The following is an 18061-nucleotide window of genomic DNA, read 5'->3' on the forward strand; positions in this document are numbered from 1 at the left end:
GATTAGACATTAGGCCAAATACGTCTTCGGGGCACACACACGCTATAGATTTTTTTTCCAAAAGCCCATCTAATACAACCTACATCACTGGATATCTCAACTGCACATTCTAAATAGCCATAAAAAAGTCAGCTTTTGAACTTCAGCATATATTCAAGCAAAAATTCTCATTTACATTTTACCCATGTACTTTTCCTACAAAGCTATCAAAACTCTTTGGATGACACCAGTGAGGCAGTGAAACACAAAACAAAAAGTGCCACACTTACATAACTACAACATCCTGAAGGATTTAAAAAAAAAATCTAAAGTCATCTATTTCACTGTATTCTAATGTCCTATAATAAACCCAAGCTGCCACAATCCCAACCTTAATCATGTATGCTGCCATCTTGAATCATTAAAGTTAACATAAAGTTAGCCAAACTCTCTTTGGGAACATGGGTTGGCCACTTATGAAGTGAAGGGCACATGACGATTCTAATTCATAAATATTATTTTTACATGTTCAAAGTTGACTCTTCGAGCATATCCCTCACTTGGCCTTCATCCATGTAGTTGCACCACAGTACATTAAAGGGGTGGAGGCTCTACTTCTATCTATACTACATCTCTGATGCCCATTCCCTCAGAGAACTCCCATCAAGAGGTGGCCATGGCACAAGAGTCTCCACTTATCCCTGTTCTTACATGCCTCAATTGCATCCACCATTCCACACATTCTTCCACTATTTAGCTCCCTCCAGTATTCCTCCATCCTATTTGCCCATGTCACAGATGGTCTTCCTCTCACACCAACTCCTTTAATTGTACAATCATACACTCTCTTAGTAAACTCCCAGTCTTGCATTCTTTTCACATGCCCAAACCACCTTAAAGTATTACGTTTCACCCATTCTACCACCACACAATTCATTCCCTTTGTATTCCCTGCAATACCACATCTTTTGTACAACCTTTCATTTTTTCTTTATTCCATTTAATCACACCACATGCTCTTCTCAAAATAGTTCATTTCCACAGCCTGGATTCTTGACCTCTGTGACTCATTCCACGTCCATGTTTCGGCTGCACAGATCAGGGTTGGGAGGACAATGCTGTCCCTCAATCCTCTCTTCACTTCCATACTTACACCTCTACCCTTCATTATTCTATTAAGGGACCCAATGACTCTTCTACCCTGAACTGCTCCCTCCCTTCTGTCTCTTTCCATATCACCAAAGACAGCTCCCAGATACTTAAATTCTCTCACTACTTCCAGCATTTCCCTCCGATATCCACAGCACAATTTAGTACATTCTTCTCTCATTCTATATGGTTTTACAAAATCTATACTTTCACCATTTCCTTTCACAAAATCTATATTTTCACCATTTCCTTTCAAACACCATTACTTTACTTTTACTTGTAATTACCTTCAATCTCCTACGCTTACACACATCAGAAAACACACTTACAACCTCCTGCAACTCCTCTTCACTCTGAGCAAACAACACAGTATCATCTGCAAACTGGCTTACCATTAGCCACCATATTTCACCATCACAGTCCATCTCTGCAACCCTTTTCCCTAATTTTGTTTTCATCTCTCTTCTCACTCCATCCATATATATATTAAAAAGCCACTTTGACATCACACAGCTCTGCCTCACATATACATGTATCCCAAAACTTTCACTCAGCTCTCCATCCACTCTTAAACACATATTTGCTCCTCTACAGAAAGAAGGCTTTCACACCATCCAACAGTTGTCCCCCTATTTCATATATTCTTAACACATCCCATAAAGCATTCCACTAAACTCTGTCATACACTTTCTCCAGATCCATAAAAGCTGCATACAACTTCTTACCTTTCGTTGAATACTTTTCCACAGTGATCTTTCCTACAAAAACCTGAGCCATACATCCCCTACCTTTCCTAAACCCTCTTTGCTCTTCACTTATTCTGCATTTAGTCACTTCCATCACTCTATCAATTAATCAATATTCTTGCATACACTTTTCCTGGTATACTTGAGACACTTATTCCTCCATAAATGCTGCATGCATACACCTTAGCACCTTTTCCTTTGAATACAGGAATGATATTAGCTTTCACCTAATCCTCAGACACAACCTTCTGGTTCCATGCCAAAATACATACAAGATGCATCCACTCTATCACATTTTCTCCTCCATACTTCAGCATTTCAGCCATAATCCCATATTTCCTGAGTGTTGTAGAAGGTGACAAAAAGGGGAGGGAGTGGGGGGCTGGAAATCCTCCCATCTCGTTTTTAATTTTCCAAAAGAAGGAACAGAGAAGGGGGCCAAGTAAGGATATTCCCTCAAAGGCTCAGTCCTCTGTTCTTAATGCTACCTCACTATCACAGGAAATGGTGAAGAGTTTGAAAAAAAATAAAATGGATAAGAAAATATTTAGCAAGCTACTCAAATCCTATATAAGGCCAAAACTAGTACATGCTTCTCAAGTTTGTTCCCTACACCTAAAGAAGCACAAAGAGATACTAGAGAAGATCTGCAAAAGGGCAATAACAGAGCTAAGTTACAGGGAAAGGCTTTAAATTTGCCCACCTTGGAAGAGAGAAAAGTAAAAAGTGACCTAGCTACAACACTGATGCTTTTAAAAAAAGTCACTGATATGCACAGTGAACAGTTCTTTGAGAGATGTAGGGATAGAGCAACCAAAGGACACAACATGAAATTAAGCAAGAAACTTTTTAAGAAATATGTAAAGAGGTACTTTTCAAAGTACAGGAGTGGTGAAAGAATAAATCAGAATGACTGAGGGCACGGTTAATGCGCGTATACACAAGTTAAAGAAAATTTATGACAGTAGAGAATGTTCTAAAGAGACCTCCATAAATGTTAAACTCTCTCACCGCACAGTACAAATAGGAGTTTACAAAGCAAGGGACTATCTAAAATTTCCATAAATTCATTAGGAGTACCCAATGAGTTAAAGAGCAGCTAATAAGGCTTAGGATTAAGAGGGAAGAGCAGGGAACTAAAAATTACATTCAAAAGAGTTTTCACAATGGAAGATACTATAACCTTAACACCAATGAGCTGGAATGATGAGGAGGTATTGGATTGCCCTGAAACATCTTGGGAATGCATAAAAAGAATAAGAGTCTTGACCAATAAAAAGGCTCATGTTCACGTTGAAATTTCTCTACATGTGCTGAAGACGCACATTGCTTGAAATGTTGGTCATAATGTTGCTCGAAAAAGCTAAACAGAAGAGGACAAACATCATACCTATATAGAAGAAAGGAGACTGGGAGGAGACAGTGACATATACACCACTTTCCCAAATAAGTGTTGTCTGCAAGATACCTTAAAAGATATTTAAGAGAGTAAATGGAAGAATTTCTGTGCAGGAGGAGATATCTATTAAGAAGCATCACAGTTTTAGGGCTAGGGGACACTTGCAACAAAACTCTTTAATTTTTTCAGTTTTTATGATAGAGTGAGCTCTGTTCTGGGCAAAACAAAGGGCTAGGTGGATGATAGTCTGTATCTGAATGGCTAGAAAGAATCTGACACTGCAAAAGAGAGGGCTGTTAAAAGCTACATCTTCAGGTAGGACTAGGACGGTGACTCATTCGATGGCAGCATGTGTCAAAATGGAATGCCACAAAAGTCTGCTTTAGGACCTCTGCTTTTTTTATCCATGTATATGGATAAGTCCAGACACAAGGTTAAGAAAGAGGTAAGAATGACGTGATCAAAGGTATCAAAAAGCAAGAGAGTTTCAATTTGTGCAGTGACAGAGATACAGAAAATACTCCAGCCAGCCAGCTTATGTAAGGAATAAGACAGCAAGGAATGAGTACAGCAAGATAAGAGAGGAAAAGGAAGAACACAAAAATTTGAAAAGAGTATTATGGATAATGCATGTAAAAATCCAAAACTTCTCCATATAAGGGAATTCCCTTCAAGGGGGTGGCCACAGCAAAAGAGTCTCCACTTATCCCTGTTCCTACCTGCTTCCCTCACATACACCATTCCATGCATTCTTCTCTCATTTCTCTCTATCTTTATTTCCCTGTCACTGTTGGCCTTCCTCTCACATCAACCCATTTATTCGTACTATTGCGCACTCTCCTTATTAACTCCCATCTTGTATCTTTCCACATGCCCAAGCCATTTCAATGTATTACGTTTCACCCACTTCACTACTCCACAATTAATTCCCTTTGCATTCCCTGCCACACCAAATCTCTCAAAGACCTTCCTCACTACTACCTTCATTCCATCTAGTCATTCTGCATGCTCCTCTCAAATAAATCATTTCCACAGCCTCAATTCTTGCCCTTTGTGACTCATCCCAAGTCCGTATTTCAGCTGTACAAGCTGTCTCTTAATCTTTTCTTCACTTCCATACTTATACTTCAACCATTCATTACTCTTATTAATGGACCCAATGATTCTTCCGCGAACTGCTCTCTCCCTTATCTCTCTTTCCATATCACCAACCTCACCTAAGATAGCTTCCAAAATGCTTAAATTCTGTCACCTCTTCCACTCATTTTTCTCCCATATCTATAACAGTTTAGTACCCTTTCCTCTCTCACTCTATAGGGCTTTGAAAAATCTATACTTTCACTCTGTTTCCTTTCAAACACTATTATGTTACTTTTACTCGCAATTACCTTCACAATCGCCTATGCTTAAACACATAAAGAACACATAAAACAAACAAAAAACCTTCTGTACCTCTTCAATGCAGCAAACACAGTATCATCCACAAATAGGTTTGTCATTAGCCACCATACCTCACTACAACACTCCATCTTCCTTAGTTTTGCTTTCATGTCTCTCATCACTCCATCTATATGTATGTTAAAAAGCCACGGTGACATCACAAAGTCGTCTCACACCCACATGTATACCGAATGCTTTGCTCAACTTTCCATCCACTCTCACATAGGCATTTGTTCCTCTATAGAAGGCTTTCACATCATCCACCAGTTGTTCCCTTAACCCAAATATTCATAATACATCTCAAAAGTATTCCACTTGACTCTGTCATAAACTTTCTCCACACCCCTAAAAGCTGCATACAGGTTCTTACCTTTCACTAAATACTTTTACATAGTCATTCTCATTGCAATATTCTGGACCACAAATCCTCCACCTTTCCTAAAAACCTCTTGCTTCTAAATTATTCTACATTCAGTCACTTTCATCACTCTATAAATCAACAATCTTGCATACACTTTTCCTTGTATCCTTAACTTTTATTCCCCAATACTTACTACATACAACTTTGACACCCATTCCTTTATATAAAGGAACGATAACAGATTTCACCCAATCCAAAGGCACAACCTTCAGCTTCCATGCTAAATTACATACCATGTTTATTCACTACAGATGAAGAAGCACATAGAACTAATAAAGTCCACTAGAGGGCAAGAAAGATGTTATCAGGATTAAGAGAACTAAGTCACAGAGAAATTCTAAAAGCTTTAAATTTTCCTACTTGGGAGAGATCTGAGTGAGATGTGACCTGATCATATATCAATGATGTAAACAGTGAACAGTTTTTCAAGAGATGAAGGGACAGAGCAACCAAAGGACATAACAAGTAAGGAAGCAGAGTCTTGTCAAAAAAGATGGAAAGACATATGTTTGCAGTATAAGAGTGGTGGATGAATGACTCAGGACAAGAAATATTAAAAAGGAACTTGATATATGGTTGAAATTAGTCCCAAATGAACCAAGAATTTATAAATATGTACCGCAAGACATGTGGTGACCAATTCACTCTAGCCCTGCCATTCTGGCTAAATCATAAATAGTCAGACACTCTTCCTTGGATCTTTCACATCTGATGAACACACCACTTCCACCTCGTTTTCAAGTTTCTTTGCTTGTCTAAGTACTTCCTGGCTAGATAACTCCTAGTCAAATGTAACCATAACTGGTCGTACCTTTACATCATGATTATAACCCCCAATTCTTCTTTATCACCAAAATCACGTCTGGTAATTCTACAGCTTTCAGTAGCCTTTAAGTAACCATCTCCTCTTTCTTATCCATCTGGTGTATGACAAAAGAAAAAAGGCATATGGAAAATTGTTTGAAAAGAATGTACAAGAAGAAGTTCAGCAAAGGGGAAGAGAAGAATATAAGAGGTGTAGGCAGATAGTTAAGAAGCTGATAGAAGAAAGCAAAGAAAGAGTAGATAAAGATTTAGAAGACAGCTGTGTGAACAGTTCAGAAAAAAAAGAAATTGTATTAGAAGGAAGTAAAAAAGGAAAGAGGTGGATGTAAAAGTGGAAACATTAATGTGAGAAATAAAAAAGAGAGTTACTAAATCAAAAGGAGGAAGTGAAATGAAGATGGAAAGAGTATTTTGAAGAGCAGATGAATGTGGGAGGTGAGCCAGCAGCTGTGATATGTACAGGTATGGAGGATGGAAAGAAAAGGATACAAGTGGGAGAGCCTATATCAAGATGGGAGGTAAAATGGGCAATAATGAGGCTGATGGTAAAAAAGGCACTTGGAGTAGATAGGATTATGGTTGTAATGCTAAAGTATGCATGAGAAAGTGTGATAGAGTGGATGCATTTGATATGTTAACTAGCACAGAAATAAGAAAATTGTGCCTGAGGATTGTGAAAGTTAATATCGTTTCCTTATTCAAAGGAAAAGGTGCTAAGGATGTATGTAGCAATTATAGGGAAATATATCTTTTCAGTATAACGAATAGCGTATGCCAAAATGTTGACTGATAATGTGATTGAAGTGACCGAATGCAGAATATGTGAGGAGCAATGAGGTTTCAGGAATGGCAGGACATGTTTGGATCAGAATTATGTGAAGAAAAAGACTGGAAAAATATTAAGCAAAAGGTAAGAAGCTGTATGCAGCTTTTATGAATCTGGAGAAAGCATATGACTAGGCTGAATAGAATGCTTTATGGGATGTGCTAAAGGGTAGGGGGAACAACTATTGGATGGTGTGAAAGCCTTCTATAAAGTACCAAATGCATGTGTAAGGGTGGATGGAGAGTTAAGCAAAAGCTTCAGTATACATGTGGGTGTGAGGCAGGGCTGTATGATGTCATCATGACTTTTTAACATATATAAGGATTGAATGATGTGGGTAATGTGGCAGTTGAGGGTATAATTGGTGTACATGGGGTGTTCAGTGTTGTAAATGGAAATGGTGAAGAGCTTGTAGATTTGTGGGCTGAAAAAACACTGGTGATTGGAAGTACCTGGTTTAAAAAGAGATATACATAAGTATACGTATGTAAGTAGGGGAGAAGGCCAGAGAGCATTATTGGATTAAGTGTTAATTGATAGGCGCAGGAAAGAGACTTTTGGATGTTAATGTGCTGAGAGGGGCAACTGGAGGGATGTCTGATCATTAACTTGTGGTGGCAAAGGTGAGGATATGCAGAGGTTTTCAGAAAAGAAGGGAGAATATTCGGGTGAAGAGAGTGGTCAAAGTACGTGAGCTTGGAAGGGAGACTTGCATGAGGAAATACCAGGAGAGACTGAGTACAGAATGGAAAAAGGTGAGAGCAAATGATGTAATGGGATTGGGGAGGAATGGGGTGTATTTAGGGAAGCAGTGACGGCTTGTGCAAAAGATGCCTGTGGCATGAGAAAGGTGGGAGGTGGGCAGATAAGAAAGGGTAGCAAGTGGTGGGATGAAGTACGATTATTAGTGAAAGAGAAGAAAGAGAGAGGCATCTGGACGATTTTTGCAGGGAATTACTGCAAATAACTGGGAGATGTATAAAAGAAAGAGGCAAGAGGTCAAGAGAAAGGTGCATGAGGGGAAAATGAGGACAAATTAGAGTTGGGGTAAGACAGTATCATCAAATTGTAGGAAGAATAAAAAGATGTTCTGGAAGGAGGTAAATAAAGTGCGTAAGACAAGAGAACAAATGGGAGCATCAGTGAAGGGGGCAAATGTGGAGGTAATAACAAGTAGTGGTGAAGTGAGAGGGAGATGGAGAGAGTATTTCGAAGGTTTGGTGAATGCGTTTGAGGATAGAGTGGCATATATAGGATGTTTTGGTCGAGGTGGTGTGCAAAGTGAGAGGGTCCGGGAGAATGATTTGGTAAAAGGAGAAGAGGAAGTGAAAGCTTTCCGGAAGATGAAAGCCAGCCAGGTGGTGGGTTTGGATGGTATTGCTGTGGAATTTATTAAAAAAGGGGGTGACTGTGTTGTTGATTGGTTGAGGAGGATATTCAATATATGTATGGTTCATGGTGAAGGGCCTGAGAATTGGCCGAATGTATGTACAATGCCATTGTACACGGCAAAGGGGATAAGAGTGAGTGTTCAAATTACAGAGGTATAAGTTTCTTGAGTATTCCTGGGATTTTATATGGGAGGGTATTGATTGAGAGGGTGAAGGCATGTACAGAGCATAAGATTGGGGAGGAGCTGTGTGATTTCGGAAGTGGTAGAGGATGTGTGGATCAGGTGTTTGCTTTGAAGAATATATATGAGAAATACTTAGAAAAGCAGATAGATTTGTATGTAGCATTTATGGATCTGGAGAAGGGATATGATAGAGTTGATGGAGATGCTCTGTGGAAGGTATTAAGAGTATATGGTGTGAGAGGTAAATTGCTAGAAGCAGTGAAAAGCTTTTATCAAGGATGTAAGGCATATGTACGAGTAGGAAGAGAGGAACGTGACTGGTTCTCAGTGAATGTCGGTTTATGGCAGGGGTGAGTGATGTCTCCATGGTTGTTTAATTTGTTTATGGATGGGGTTGTTAGGGAGATGAATGCAAGAGTTTTGGAGAGAGGGGCAAGTATGCAGTCTGTTGGGGATGAAAGGGCTTGGGAAGTGAGTCAGTTGTCATTTGCTGATGATAGAGCCCTGGTGGCTGATTCAGGTGAGAAACTACAGAAGTTGGTGACTGAGTTTGGTAAAGTGTGTGAATGAAGAAAGCTGAGAGTAAATGTGAATAAGAGCAAGGGTTGAGGGACAAGTAAATTGGGAGGCAAGTTTGTATGGAAATGGTGAAGAGCTTGTAGATTTATGTGCTGAAAAAGGACTGGTGATTGGGAATACCTGGTTTAAAAAGAGAGATATACATAAGTATACGTATATAAGTAGGAGAGATGGTAAGAAAGCGTTATTGGATTACGTGTTAATTGATAGGTGCACGAAAGAGAGAGTTTTGGATGTTAATGTGCTGAGAGGTGCAACTGGAGGGATGTCTGATCATTATCTTGTGGAGGCAAAGGTGAAGATTTGTAGAGGTTTTCAGAAAAGAAGAGAGAATGTTGTGGTGAAGAAAGTGGTGAGAATAAATGAGCCTGGGAAGGAGACTTGTGTGAGGAAGTACCAGGAGAGACTGAGTACAGAATGGAAAAAGGTGAGAGCAAAGGACGGAAGGGGAGTGGGGAAGGAATGGGATGTATTTAGGGAAGCAGTGATCGCTTGCGCAAAAGATGCTTGTGGCATGAGAAGCGTGGGAGGTGGGCAGATTAGAAAGGGTAGTGAGTGGTAGGATGAAGAAGTAAGATTATTAATGAAAGAGATGAGAGAGGCATTTGGACGATTTTTGCAGGGAAATAATGCAAATGACTGGGAGATGTATATAAGAAAGAGGCAGGAGGTCAAGAGAAGGGTGCAAGAGGTGAAAAAGAGGGCAAATGAGAGTTAGGGTGAGAGAGTATCATTAAATTTTAGGGAGTATAAAAAGATGTTTTGGAAGGAGGTAAATAAAGTGTGTAAGACAAGCGAACAAATGGGAACATCAGTGAAGGGAGTTAATGGAGAAGTGATAAGAAGTAGAGGTGGTGTGAGGAGATGGAGTGAGTATTTTGAAGGTTTGTTGAATGTGTTTGATGATAGAGTGGCAGATATAGGGTGTTCTGGTCGAGATGATGTGCAAAGTGAGAGGGTTAGGGAGAATGATTTGGTAAACAGAGAAGAGGTAGTAAAAGCTTTCCGGAAGATGAAAGCTGGCAAAGCAGCGGGTTCGGATGGTATTGCAGTGGAATTTATTAAAAAAGGGGGTGACTGTATTGTTGACTGGTTGGTAAGGTTATCTAATGTATGTAGGACTTATGGTCAGGTGCCTGAGGATTGGCAGAATGCTTGCATAGTGCCACTGTACAAAGGAAAAGGGGATAAAAGTGAGTGCTCAAATTACAGAGGTATAAGTTTGTTGAGTATTCCTGGTAAATTATATGGGAGGGTATAGATTGAGAGGGTGAAGGCATGTAAAGAGCATCAGACTGGGGAAGAGCAGTGTGGTTTCAGAAGTGGTAGAGGATGTGTGGATCAGGTGTTTGCTTTGAAGAATGCATGTGAGAAATACTTAGAAAAGCAAATGGATTTGTATGTAGCATTTATGGATCTGGAGAAGGCATATGATATAGATGATAGAGATGCTCTGTGGAAGGTATTAAGAGTATATGGTGTGGTAGGCAAGCTGTCAGAAGCAGTGAAAAGTTTTTATCGAGGATGTAAGGCATGTGTACGAGTAGGAAGAGAGGAAAGTGATCGGTTCTCAGTGAATGTTGGTTTGCGGCAGGGGTGCACGATGTTTCCATGGTTGTTTAATTTGTTTATGGATGGGGATGTTAGAGAGGTGAATGCAAGAGTTTTGGAAAGAGGGGCAAGTATGCAGTCTGTTGTGGATGAGAGAGTTTGGGAAGTGAGTCACTTGTTGTTCGCTGATGGTATACAGTGCGAGTGGCTGATTCCGGTAAGAAACTGCAGAAGCTGGTGACTGAATTTGGTAAAGTGTGTGAAAGAAGAAAGCTGAGAGTAAATGTGAATAAGAGCAAGGTTATTAGGTACAGTAGGGTTGAAAGACAAGTCAATTGGGAGGTAAGTTTGAATGGAGAAAAACTGGAGGAAGCGAAGTGTTTTAGATATCTGGGAGTGGATTTGGCAGTGGACGGAACTATGGAAGCGGAAGTGAATCATAGGGTGGGGGAGGGAGCAAAAGTTCTGGGAGTGTTGAAGAATGTATGGAAGTTGAGAGCGTTATCTTGGAAAGCAAAAATGGGTATGTTTGAAGGAATAGTGGTTCCAACAATGTTATATGGTTGCGAGGCATGGGCTATAGATAGAGTTGTGCAGAGGGGGGTGGATGTGCTGGAAATTAGATGCTTGAGGACAATATGTGGTGTGAGGTGGTTTGATAGAGTAAGTAATGAAAGCGTAAGAGAGACATGTGGAAATAAAAAGAGTGTGGTGGAGAGAGTAGAAGAGGGTGTTTTGAAATGGTTCGGTCACATGGAGAGAATGAGTGAGGAAAGATTGACAAAGAGGATATATGTGTCAGAGGTGGAAGGAACGAGAAGTGGAAGACCAAATTGGAGGTGGAAAAATGGAGTGAAAAAGATTTTGAGTGATCGGGGCCTGAACATGCAGAAGGGTGAAAGGCGTGCAAGGAATAGAGTGAATAGGAATGATGTGGTATATCTGGGTCAACGTGCTGTCAATGGATTGAACCAGGGCATGTGAAGCATCTGGGGTAAACCATGGAAAGTTTTGTGGGGCCTGGATGTGGAAAGGGAGCTGTGGTTTCGGAGAATTATACATGACAGCTAGAGACTGTGAACGAATGTGGCCTTTGTTATCTTTTCCTAGCACTACCTTGCACACATGTGGGGGGAGGGGGTTGTCATTTCATGTGTGGTGGGGTGACGACGGGAATGAATAAGGGCAGCAAGTATGAATTATGTACATGTGTATACATGTATATGTCTGTGTGTGTATATATGTATATGTGGGTGTGTGTGTATATATTTATACGTTGAGATGTATAGGTATGTATATAAGCGTGTGTGGACATGTATGTAAATACATGTGTATGTGGGTGGGTTGGGCCATTCTTTCATCTGTTTCCTTACGCTACCTCACTAACGCGGGAGACAGCGACAAAGTATGATAAATAAATATAAATAAGTTTGAATGGAGAAAACTGGAAGAAGTGAAGTGTTTTAGATATCTGGGAGTGGATTTGGCAGCGGATGGAACCAAGGAAGTGGAAGTGAGTCACAGGGTGGGGGAGGTGGCGAAGATTCTGGGAGTGTAGAAGAATGCATGGAAGTTGACAACGTTATCTTGGAAAGGAAAAAAAGTGTATGTTTGAAGGAATAGTGGTTTCAACACTGTAATATGGTTGTGAGGTGTGGGCAATAGATAGGGTTGTGCGGAGGAGGGTGGATGTGCTGGAAATGAGATGTTTGAGGACAATATGTGGTGTTAGGTAGTTTGATCAAGTAAGTAATGAAAGGGTAAGAGAGAGGTGTGGAAATAAAAAGAGTGTGGTAATAAAAAGTGTGTGTTGAGAGAGCAGAAGAGGGTTTATTGAAATGGTTTTTTCACATGGAGAGAATGAGTAAGGAAAGATTGACCAAGAGGATATATGTGTCAGAGGAGGAGGGAACGAGGAGAAATGGGAGACCAAATTGGAGGTGGAAGGATGGAGTGAAAAAGATTTTGAGCGATCGGGGCCTGAACATACTGGAGGGTGAATGGCGTGCAAGGAATAGTGAATTGGAACGATGTGGTATACCGGGGATCAACGTGCTGTCAATGGATTGAACCAGGGCATGTGAAGCGTCTGGGGTAAACCATGGAAAGTTTTATGGGGCCTGGATGTGGAAAGGGAGCTGTGGTGTCAGTACATTACACATGACAGCTAGAGTCTGAGTGTGGACGAATGTGGCCTTTGTTGTCCTTTCTTAGCGCTACCTCGAGCACACGCGGGGGGAAAGGGGTGTCATTTCATGCATGGCGGGGTGGCGGCGGGAATGGATGAAGGCAGCATGTATGAATATGTTCATGTGTATATATGTATATGTCCCTGTATGTATATGTATGTATACATTGAAATGTATAGGTATGTATATATGCGTGTGTGGGCATTTATGTACATACATGTGTATGTGGGTGGGTTGGGCCATTCTTTCGTCTGTTTCCTTGCACTACCCCGCTAATGCGGGAGACAGCGACAAAGTATAATAAATATATATAATTAATGGATTGAGTAATACGAGAGATGAAAGCAAAACTAGGGAAAAATGATGCAGAGATGGAGTGTGGTGGTGAGGTATAGTGGCTAGTGACAGGCACGTTTACAGATGATGCTGTGATGTTTGCTATGAGTGAAGAGGAGTTGCAGAAGGTTGTGTGTAAGCTTAGGTATTTGAAAATATATGCAAGTACAATTTGGACAATTTTTGCAGGGAAAAAATGCAACTGAGTGGGAGAAGTATAAAAGAAAGAGACAGGAGGTCAAGAAAAAGGTGCAAGAGGTGAAAAAGAGGGCAAATGAGAGTTGGGGTGAGAGACTATCAGTAAATTTTAGGGAGAATAAAAAGATGTTCTGGAAGGAGGTAAATAAAGTGCATAAAACAAGGGAGCAAATGGGAACTTCACTGAAGGGCGCAAATGGGAAGGTGATAACAAGTAGTGGTGATGTGAGAAGGAGATGAAGTGAGTATTTTGAAGGTTTGTTGAATGTGTTTGATGATAGAGTGGCAGATATAGGGTGTTTTGGTCAAGGTGGTGTGCAAAGTGAGAGGATTAGGGAAAATGATTTGGTAAACAGAGAAGAGGTAGTAAAAGCTTTGCGGAAGATGAAAGCCGGCAAGGCAGCAGGTTTGGATGGTATTGCAGTGGAATTTATTAAAAAAGGGGGTGACTGTATTATTGACTGGTTGGTAAGGTTATTTAATGTATGTATGACTCATGGTGAGGTGCCTGAGGATTGGCGGAATGCGTGCATAGTGCCATTGTACAAAGGCAAAGGGGATAAGAGTGAGTGCTCAAATTACAGAGGTATAAGTTTGTTGAGTATTCCTGGTAAATTATATGGGAGGGTATTGATTGAGAGGGTGAAGGCATGTACAGAGCATCAGATTGGGGAAGAGCAGTGTGGTTTCAGAAGTGGTAGAGGATGTGTGGATCAGGTGTTTGCTTTGAAGAATGTATGTGAGAAATACTTAGAAAAGCAAATGGATTTGTATGTAGCATTTATGGATCTGGAGAAGGCATATGATAGAGTTGATAGAGATGCTCTGTGGAAGGTATTAAGAATATATGGTGTGGGAGGCAAGTTGTTAGAAGCAGTGAAAAGTTTTTATCAAGGATGTAAGGCATGTGTACGTGTAGGAAGAGAGGAAAGTGATTGGTTCTCAGTGAATGTAGGTTTGTGGCAGGGGTGTGTGATGTCTCTATGGTTGTTTAATTTGTTTATGGATGGGGTTGTTAGGGAGGTGAATGCAAGAGTTTTGGAAAGAGGGGCAAGTATGAAGTCTGTTGTGGATGAGAGAGCTTGGGAAGTGAGTCAGTTGTTGTTCGCTGATGATACAGCGCTGGTGGCTGATTCATGTGAGAAACTGCAGAAGGTGGTGCCTGAGTTTGGTAAAGTGTGTGAAAAAAGAAAGTTAAGAGTAAATGTGAATAAGAGCAAGGTAATTAGGTACAGTACGGTTGAGGGTCAAGTCAATTTGGAGGTAAGTTTGAATGGAGAAAAACTGGAGGAAGTAAAGTGTTTTAGATATCTGGGAGTGGATCTGGCAGCGGATGGAACCATGGAAGCGGAAGTGGATCATAGGGTGGGGGAGGGGGCGAAAATCCTGGGAGCCTTGAAGAATGTGTGGAAGTCGAGAACATTATCTCGGAAAGCAAAAATGGGTATGTTTGAAGGAATAGTGGTTCCAACAATGTTCTATGGTTGCGAGGCGTGGGCTATGGATAGAGTTGTGCACAGGAGGATGGATGTGCTGGAAATGAGATGTTTGAGGACAATGTGTGGTGTGAGGTGGTTTGATCGAGTAAGTAACATAAGGGTAAGAGAGATGTGTGGAAATAAAAAGAGCGTGGTTGAGAGAGCAGAAGAGGGTGTTTTGAAATGGTTTGGGCACATGGAGAGAATGAGTGAGGAAAGATTGACCAAGAGGATATATGTGTCGGAGGTGGAGGGAACGAGGAGAAGTGGGAGACCAAATTGGAGGTGGAAAGATGGAGTGAAAAAGATTTTGTGTGATTGGGGCCTGAACATGCAGGAGGGTGAAAGGAGGGCAAGGAATAGAGTGAATTGGATTGATGTGGTATACCTGGGTTGACGTGCTGTCAGTGGATTGAGTCAGGGCATGTGAAGCGTCTGGGGTAAACCATGGAAAGCTGTGTAGGTATGTATATTTGCGTGTGTGGACGTATGTATATACATGTGTATGGGGGTGGGTTGGGCCATTTCTTTCGTCTGTTTCCTTGCGCTACCTCACAAATGCGGGAGACAGCGGCAAAAAAAAAAAAAAAAAAAGTTAAGTAAGGGTGTTTGTAAGGAAAGAGTGAAAGTACAGATTCTGCAAAACCCAATAGAGTGATTGAAGAGAGGGTTCCAAAGAGCATTGAGAATAAGGAGGTAGAAGGACTAAAAGTGGTGAGAGAACTTAAGTATTTAGAAGATATTTAGGCTAAGTTTGATGATAGGGAAGGGAAGAAGAGTAAGAGGGTCCCTTAATTGAATAATGTAGGGTAGAGGTGTAAATATGAAAGTGAAGAAAGAAATGAAGGGGTGTTAAAGAGATGTGGTATGGCAAGGAATTCAAAGGGAATGAGTATTGGAGTGGCAGAGTGGGTGAAACATAATACTTTGAGGTGGTTTGGGCATGTAGTAAGAAAGCAAGATTGTGAGTTTACAAGGTCTAAAGGGGTTGGTGTGATAGAAAGATCACCAGTGACATGCAGAAATACAGTGGAAGTGTACTGGAGGGAGAGAAATGGTGAAAGAATGCATGGAATGATTTATGCGAGGGAGGCATGTAAGGACAGAGATAAATGGAGATTCTTTTGCAGTGGCTACCCCTTTAATGGGAGTTCCTGGAGACAAAGGGGATTAGAGATAGAGAGATAGATGCATCTATCAACCTTCTATTTTACTAATTTTTCAAATTTTGGTGCCATCCACTTATCAGTCAGATCCTTCAGTATTGTACTATTAACCTCTTTGTCTCAACTTTGCTCTAAAACCTACCTTTTAGGTAACAAGCATTGGTCTCGAGTAATTTGCACTTTTCTAACACTTCCATCAATCAAGTTATAAAGTTCCTGGATTACCCCATCTCTAACAGAGTATGTTACTTTTTCCACAACATCCTTTAATTCCCTGTCTACCTCTGTTAGTATGGAGTTAAGTCTATGTTCCACTACATTATTCCTCATGCTCTGTGTCTGTTGGTCAACTGCCACAACCACATCTCCCTCCCTACTAATGCCAATAGATTCTATGTTTCCAGTCCTTTCCTGCAGCTGAAAAACCTCTTAAACAACTAGAAAAGACCATCTGACCTTATTTATTTTATAATGAAAACAACTTTCTTCCTGTGAGCAAGTAACTCATGAATACCTTCCACTAAAATGAAAACAACTTTCTTCCTGTGAGCATGTAACTCATGAATCCCTTCCATCAAAATGAGTTTTTGTTCACATCAAACAGCTTTATTCCTTACACAGCTAAGTTCCTCTCTCATCTCATGACAATATCCATGGTCTTCGATTTGATCCTTAAGCTTCTGTACATAACCTCTAATAAAGTTAACTGCTGATCCAGTTTCTTAATCATTTCATGTTTCCTTCTTGATGTGGACCTAGTAAAAATTGTCTGTTCAAGGTACTTCAATATTACTATTTCCATTTCTAAATATCTTAATTTCATCAGAAAAAACTGCAAACAAATCTGATATATCCCAAGAGTAATTTGAATACTCAACAGTTAATGTTGCCTTGTGGTAGTAAATATTGTACCAACTTTATATACATACTGTGATATCTCTGTAAACTAATTCTTTAGAACATTTGTTCATTCTTCCTATATCAATCACTCACAACATTTACTGCTTTTGCATTCTTTAAGTGTGTACAGTACTTTAAACATTTTTGATATACTGAGGTAGGCAGCACTTTGAGCATTTGATTTGAATCCGAGATTTTCCAACTCCCAACTTATACCGAATTCCCAACAACTGGCAAAATCAGACTGAAAACCACAGGATATCATTCATGGGCCCCTTTACACTTTACTTCTTCCCTTTACTTAATACACAATAGGTCTGCTGGAAAATCTTGAATTCTAGGATGATGTCCCCTGATGTTTTCTCTGCACCAGCACTAAAAAGGTGGGCTCTATGTGTCAGCCCTGCCTTCAAGGCAAAATCTCATTATAGTCTCTCTCTCTCTCTCTCTCTCTCTCTCTCTCTCCACTCGACAACCCAACACATTTTGAAATGTACGACAACTTGCATGGGACAATGGAGAGTGAAAATATACTTAATGCATTAAATATATCAAGCTTCTAAACACTATGTATTTACCTCTGTTCTGGACTGGCTGGTACTTAAATGCTCTTGAAGTTCTTCTTCAAACTGGGTTGTTGCAGATGCAATAGTTGACATGAGGCCTGCATCCATCTCTATCCCTGCAGATGGTTTTTGAGGCAACACTGAAGTACTTTGAAGTTTGTTGCTAACCTGACCATCAGCTTGCTTTGGGATATCAGAAGCGGTGGGAGAAGGGGATTTTGCCTTTAAAGCAGTAGAAGTCACCGACATAAGGGCCGGTTTACCCATACTAATACTCCCAGCTACAGAACTGGCTTGTGGAAGCTGAAAAGATGGAAATTTTAGTCCTTGCCCAACACTGCTTTCTAATACTTTCGAACTGTTTTCAGCTAGGGAGGATTTGATAACTTCACTTTTTGTTCCAAGATTAAATGGCACTGTACATGGCACGCCAATACTCGAAACACCTGATGATGACGAAGACGGCTGAGTTTGAGAGGTAATGGAAGTCTTCATAACTGGTGCAGGGAGCTGCTTTGCTGTTCCAAAGAATGTACTTGAACTTCCAGTAGCAACTGTGAGTGAAGCATTTGGAGCAAAAGGACTGGAAGACATCTTTGGGAACAAAAGTCCTGAGTTTGCATTATCTACTGCTGGCTTTAATGAAGGTGCCAATTTTGTTTCAGGTACTGTTGTTGACTGTTGTCCTGGTGTGAGGCTGCAAAAATAAGATGGTTAAGGTGAGAGTAAATGAAGCA

At 40.5% G+C, this 18061-nt stretch overlaps 1 protein-coding gene across 1 annotated transcript in view; it reads right to left on the reverse strand.

The window, feature by feature from the left end:
* Positions 1 to 18061, reverse strand: part of Nup214 (nuclear pore complex protein Nup214) — a 380758-nt gene that overhangs the window by 205300 nt on the left and 157397 nt on the right. Inside the window, exon 9 of the mRNA XM_071662750.1 lies at positions 17337 to 18021. Within this exon, the coding sequence (XP_071518851.1) occupies positions 17337 to 18021 (685 nt within the window). The remainder of the gene's footprint in view (positions 1 to 17336; positions 18022 to 18061) is intronic.

Source organism: Panulirus ornatus, chromosome 6 (genome assembly GCF_036320965.1).
Source record: "Panulirus ornatus isolate Po-2019 chromosome 6, ASM3632096v1, whole genome shotgun sequence".
Lineage (NCBI taxonomy): Eukaryota > Metazoa > Arthropoda > Malacostraca > Decapoda > Palinuridae > Panulirus > Panulirus ornatus.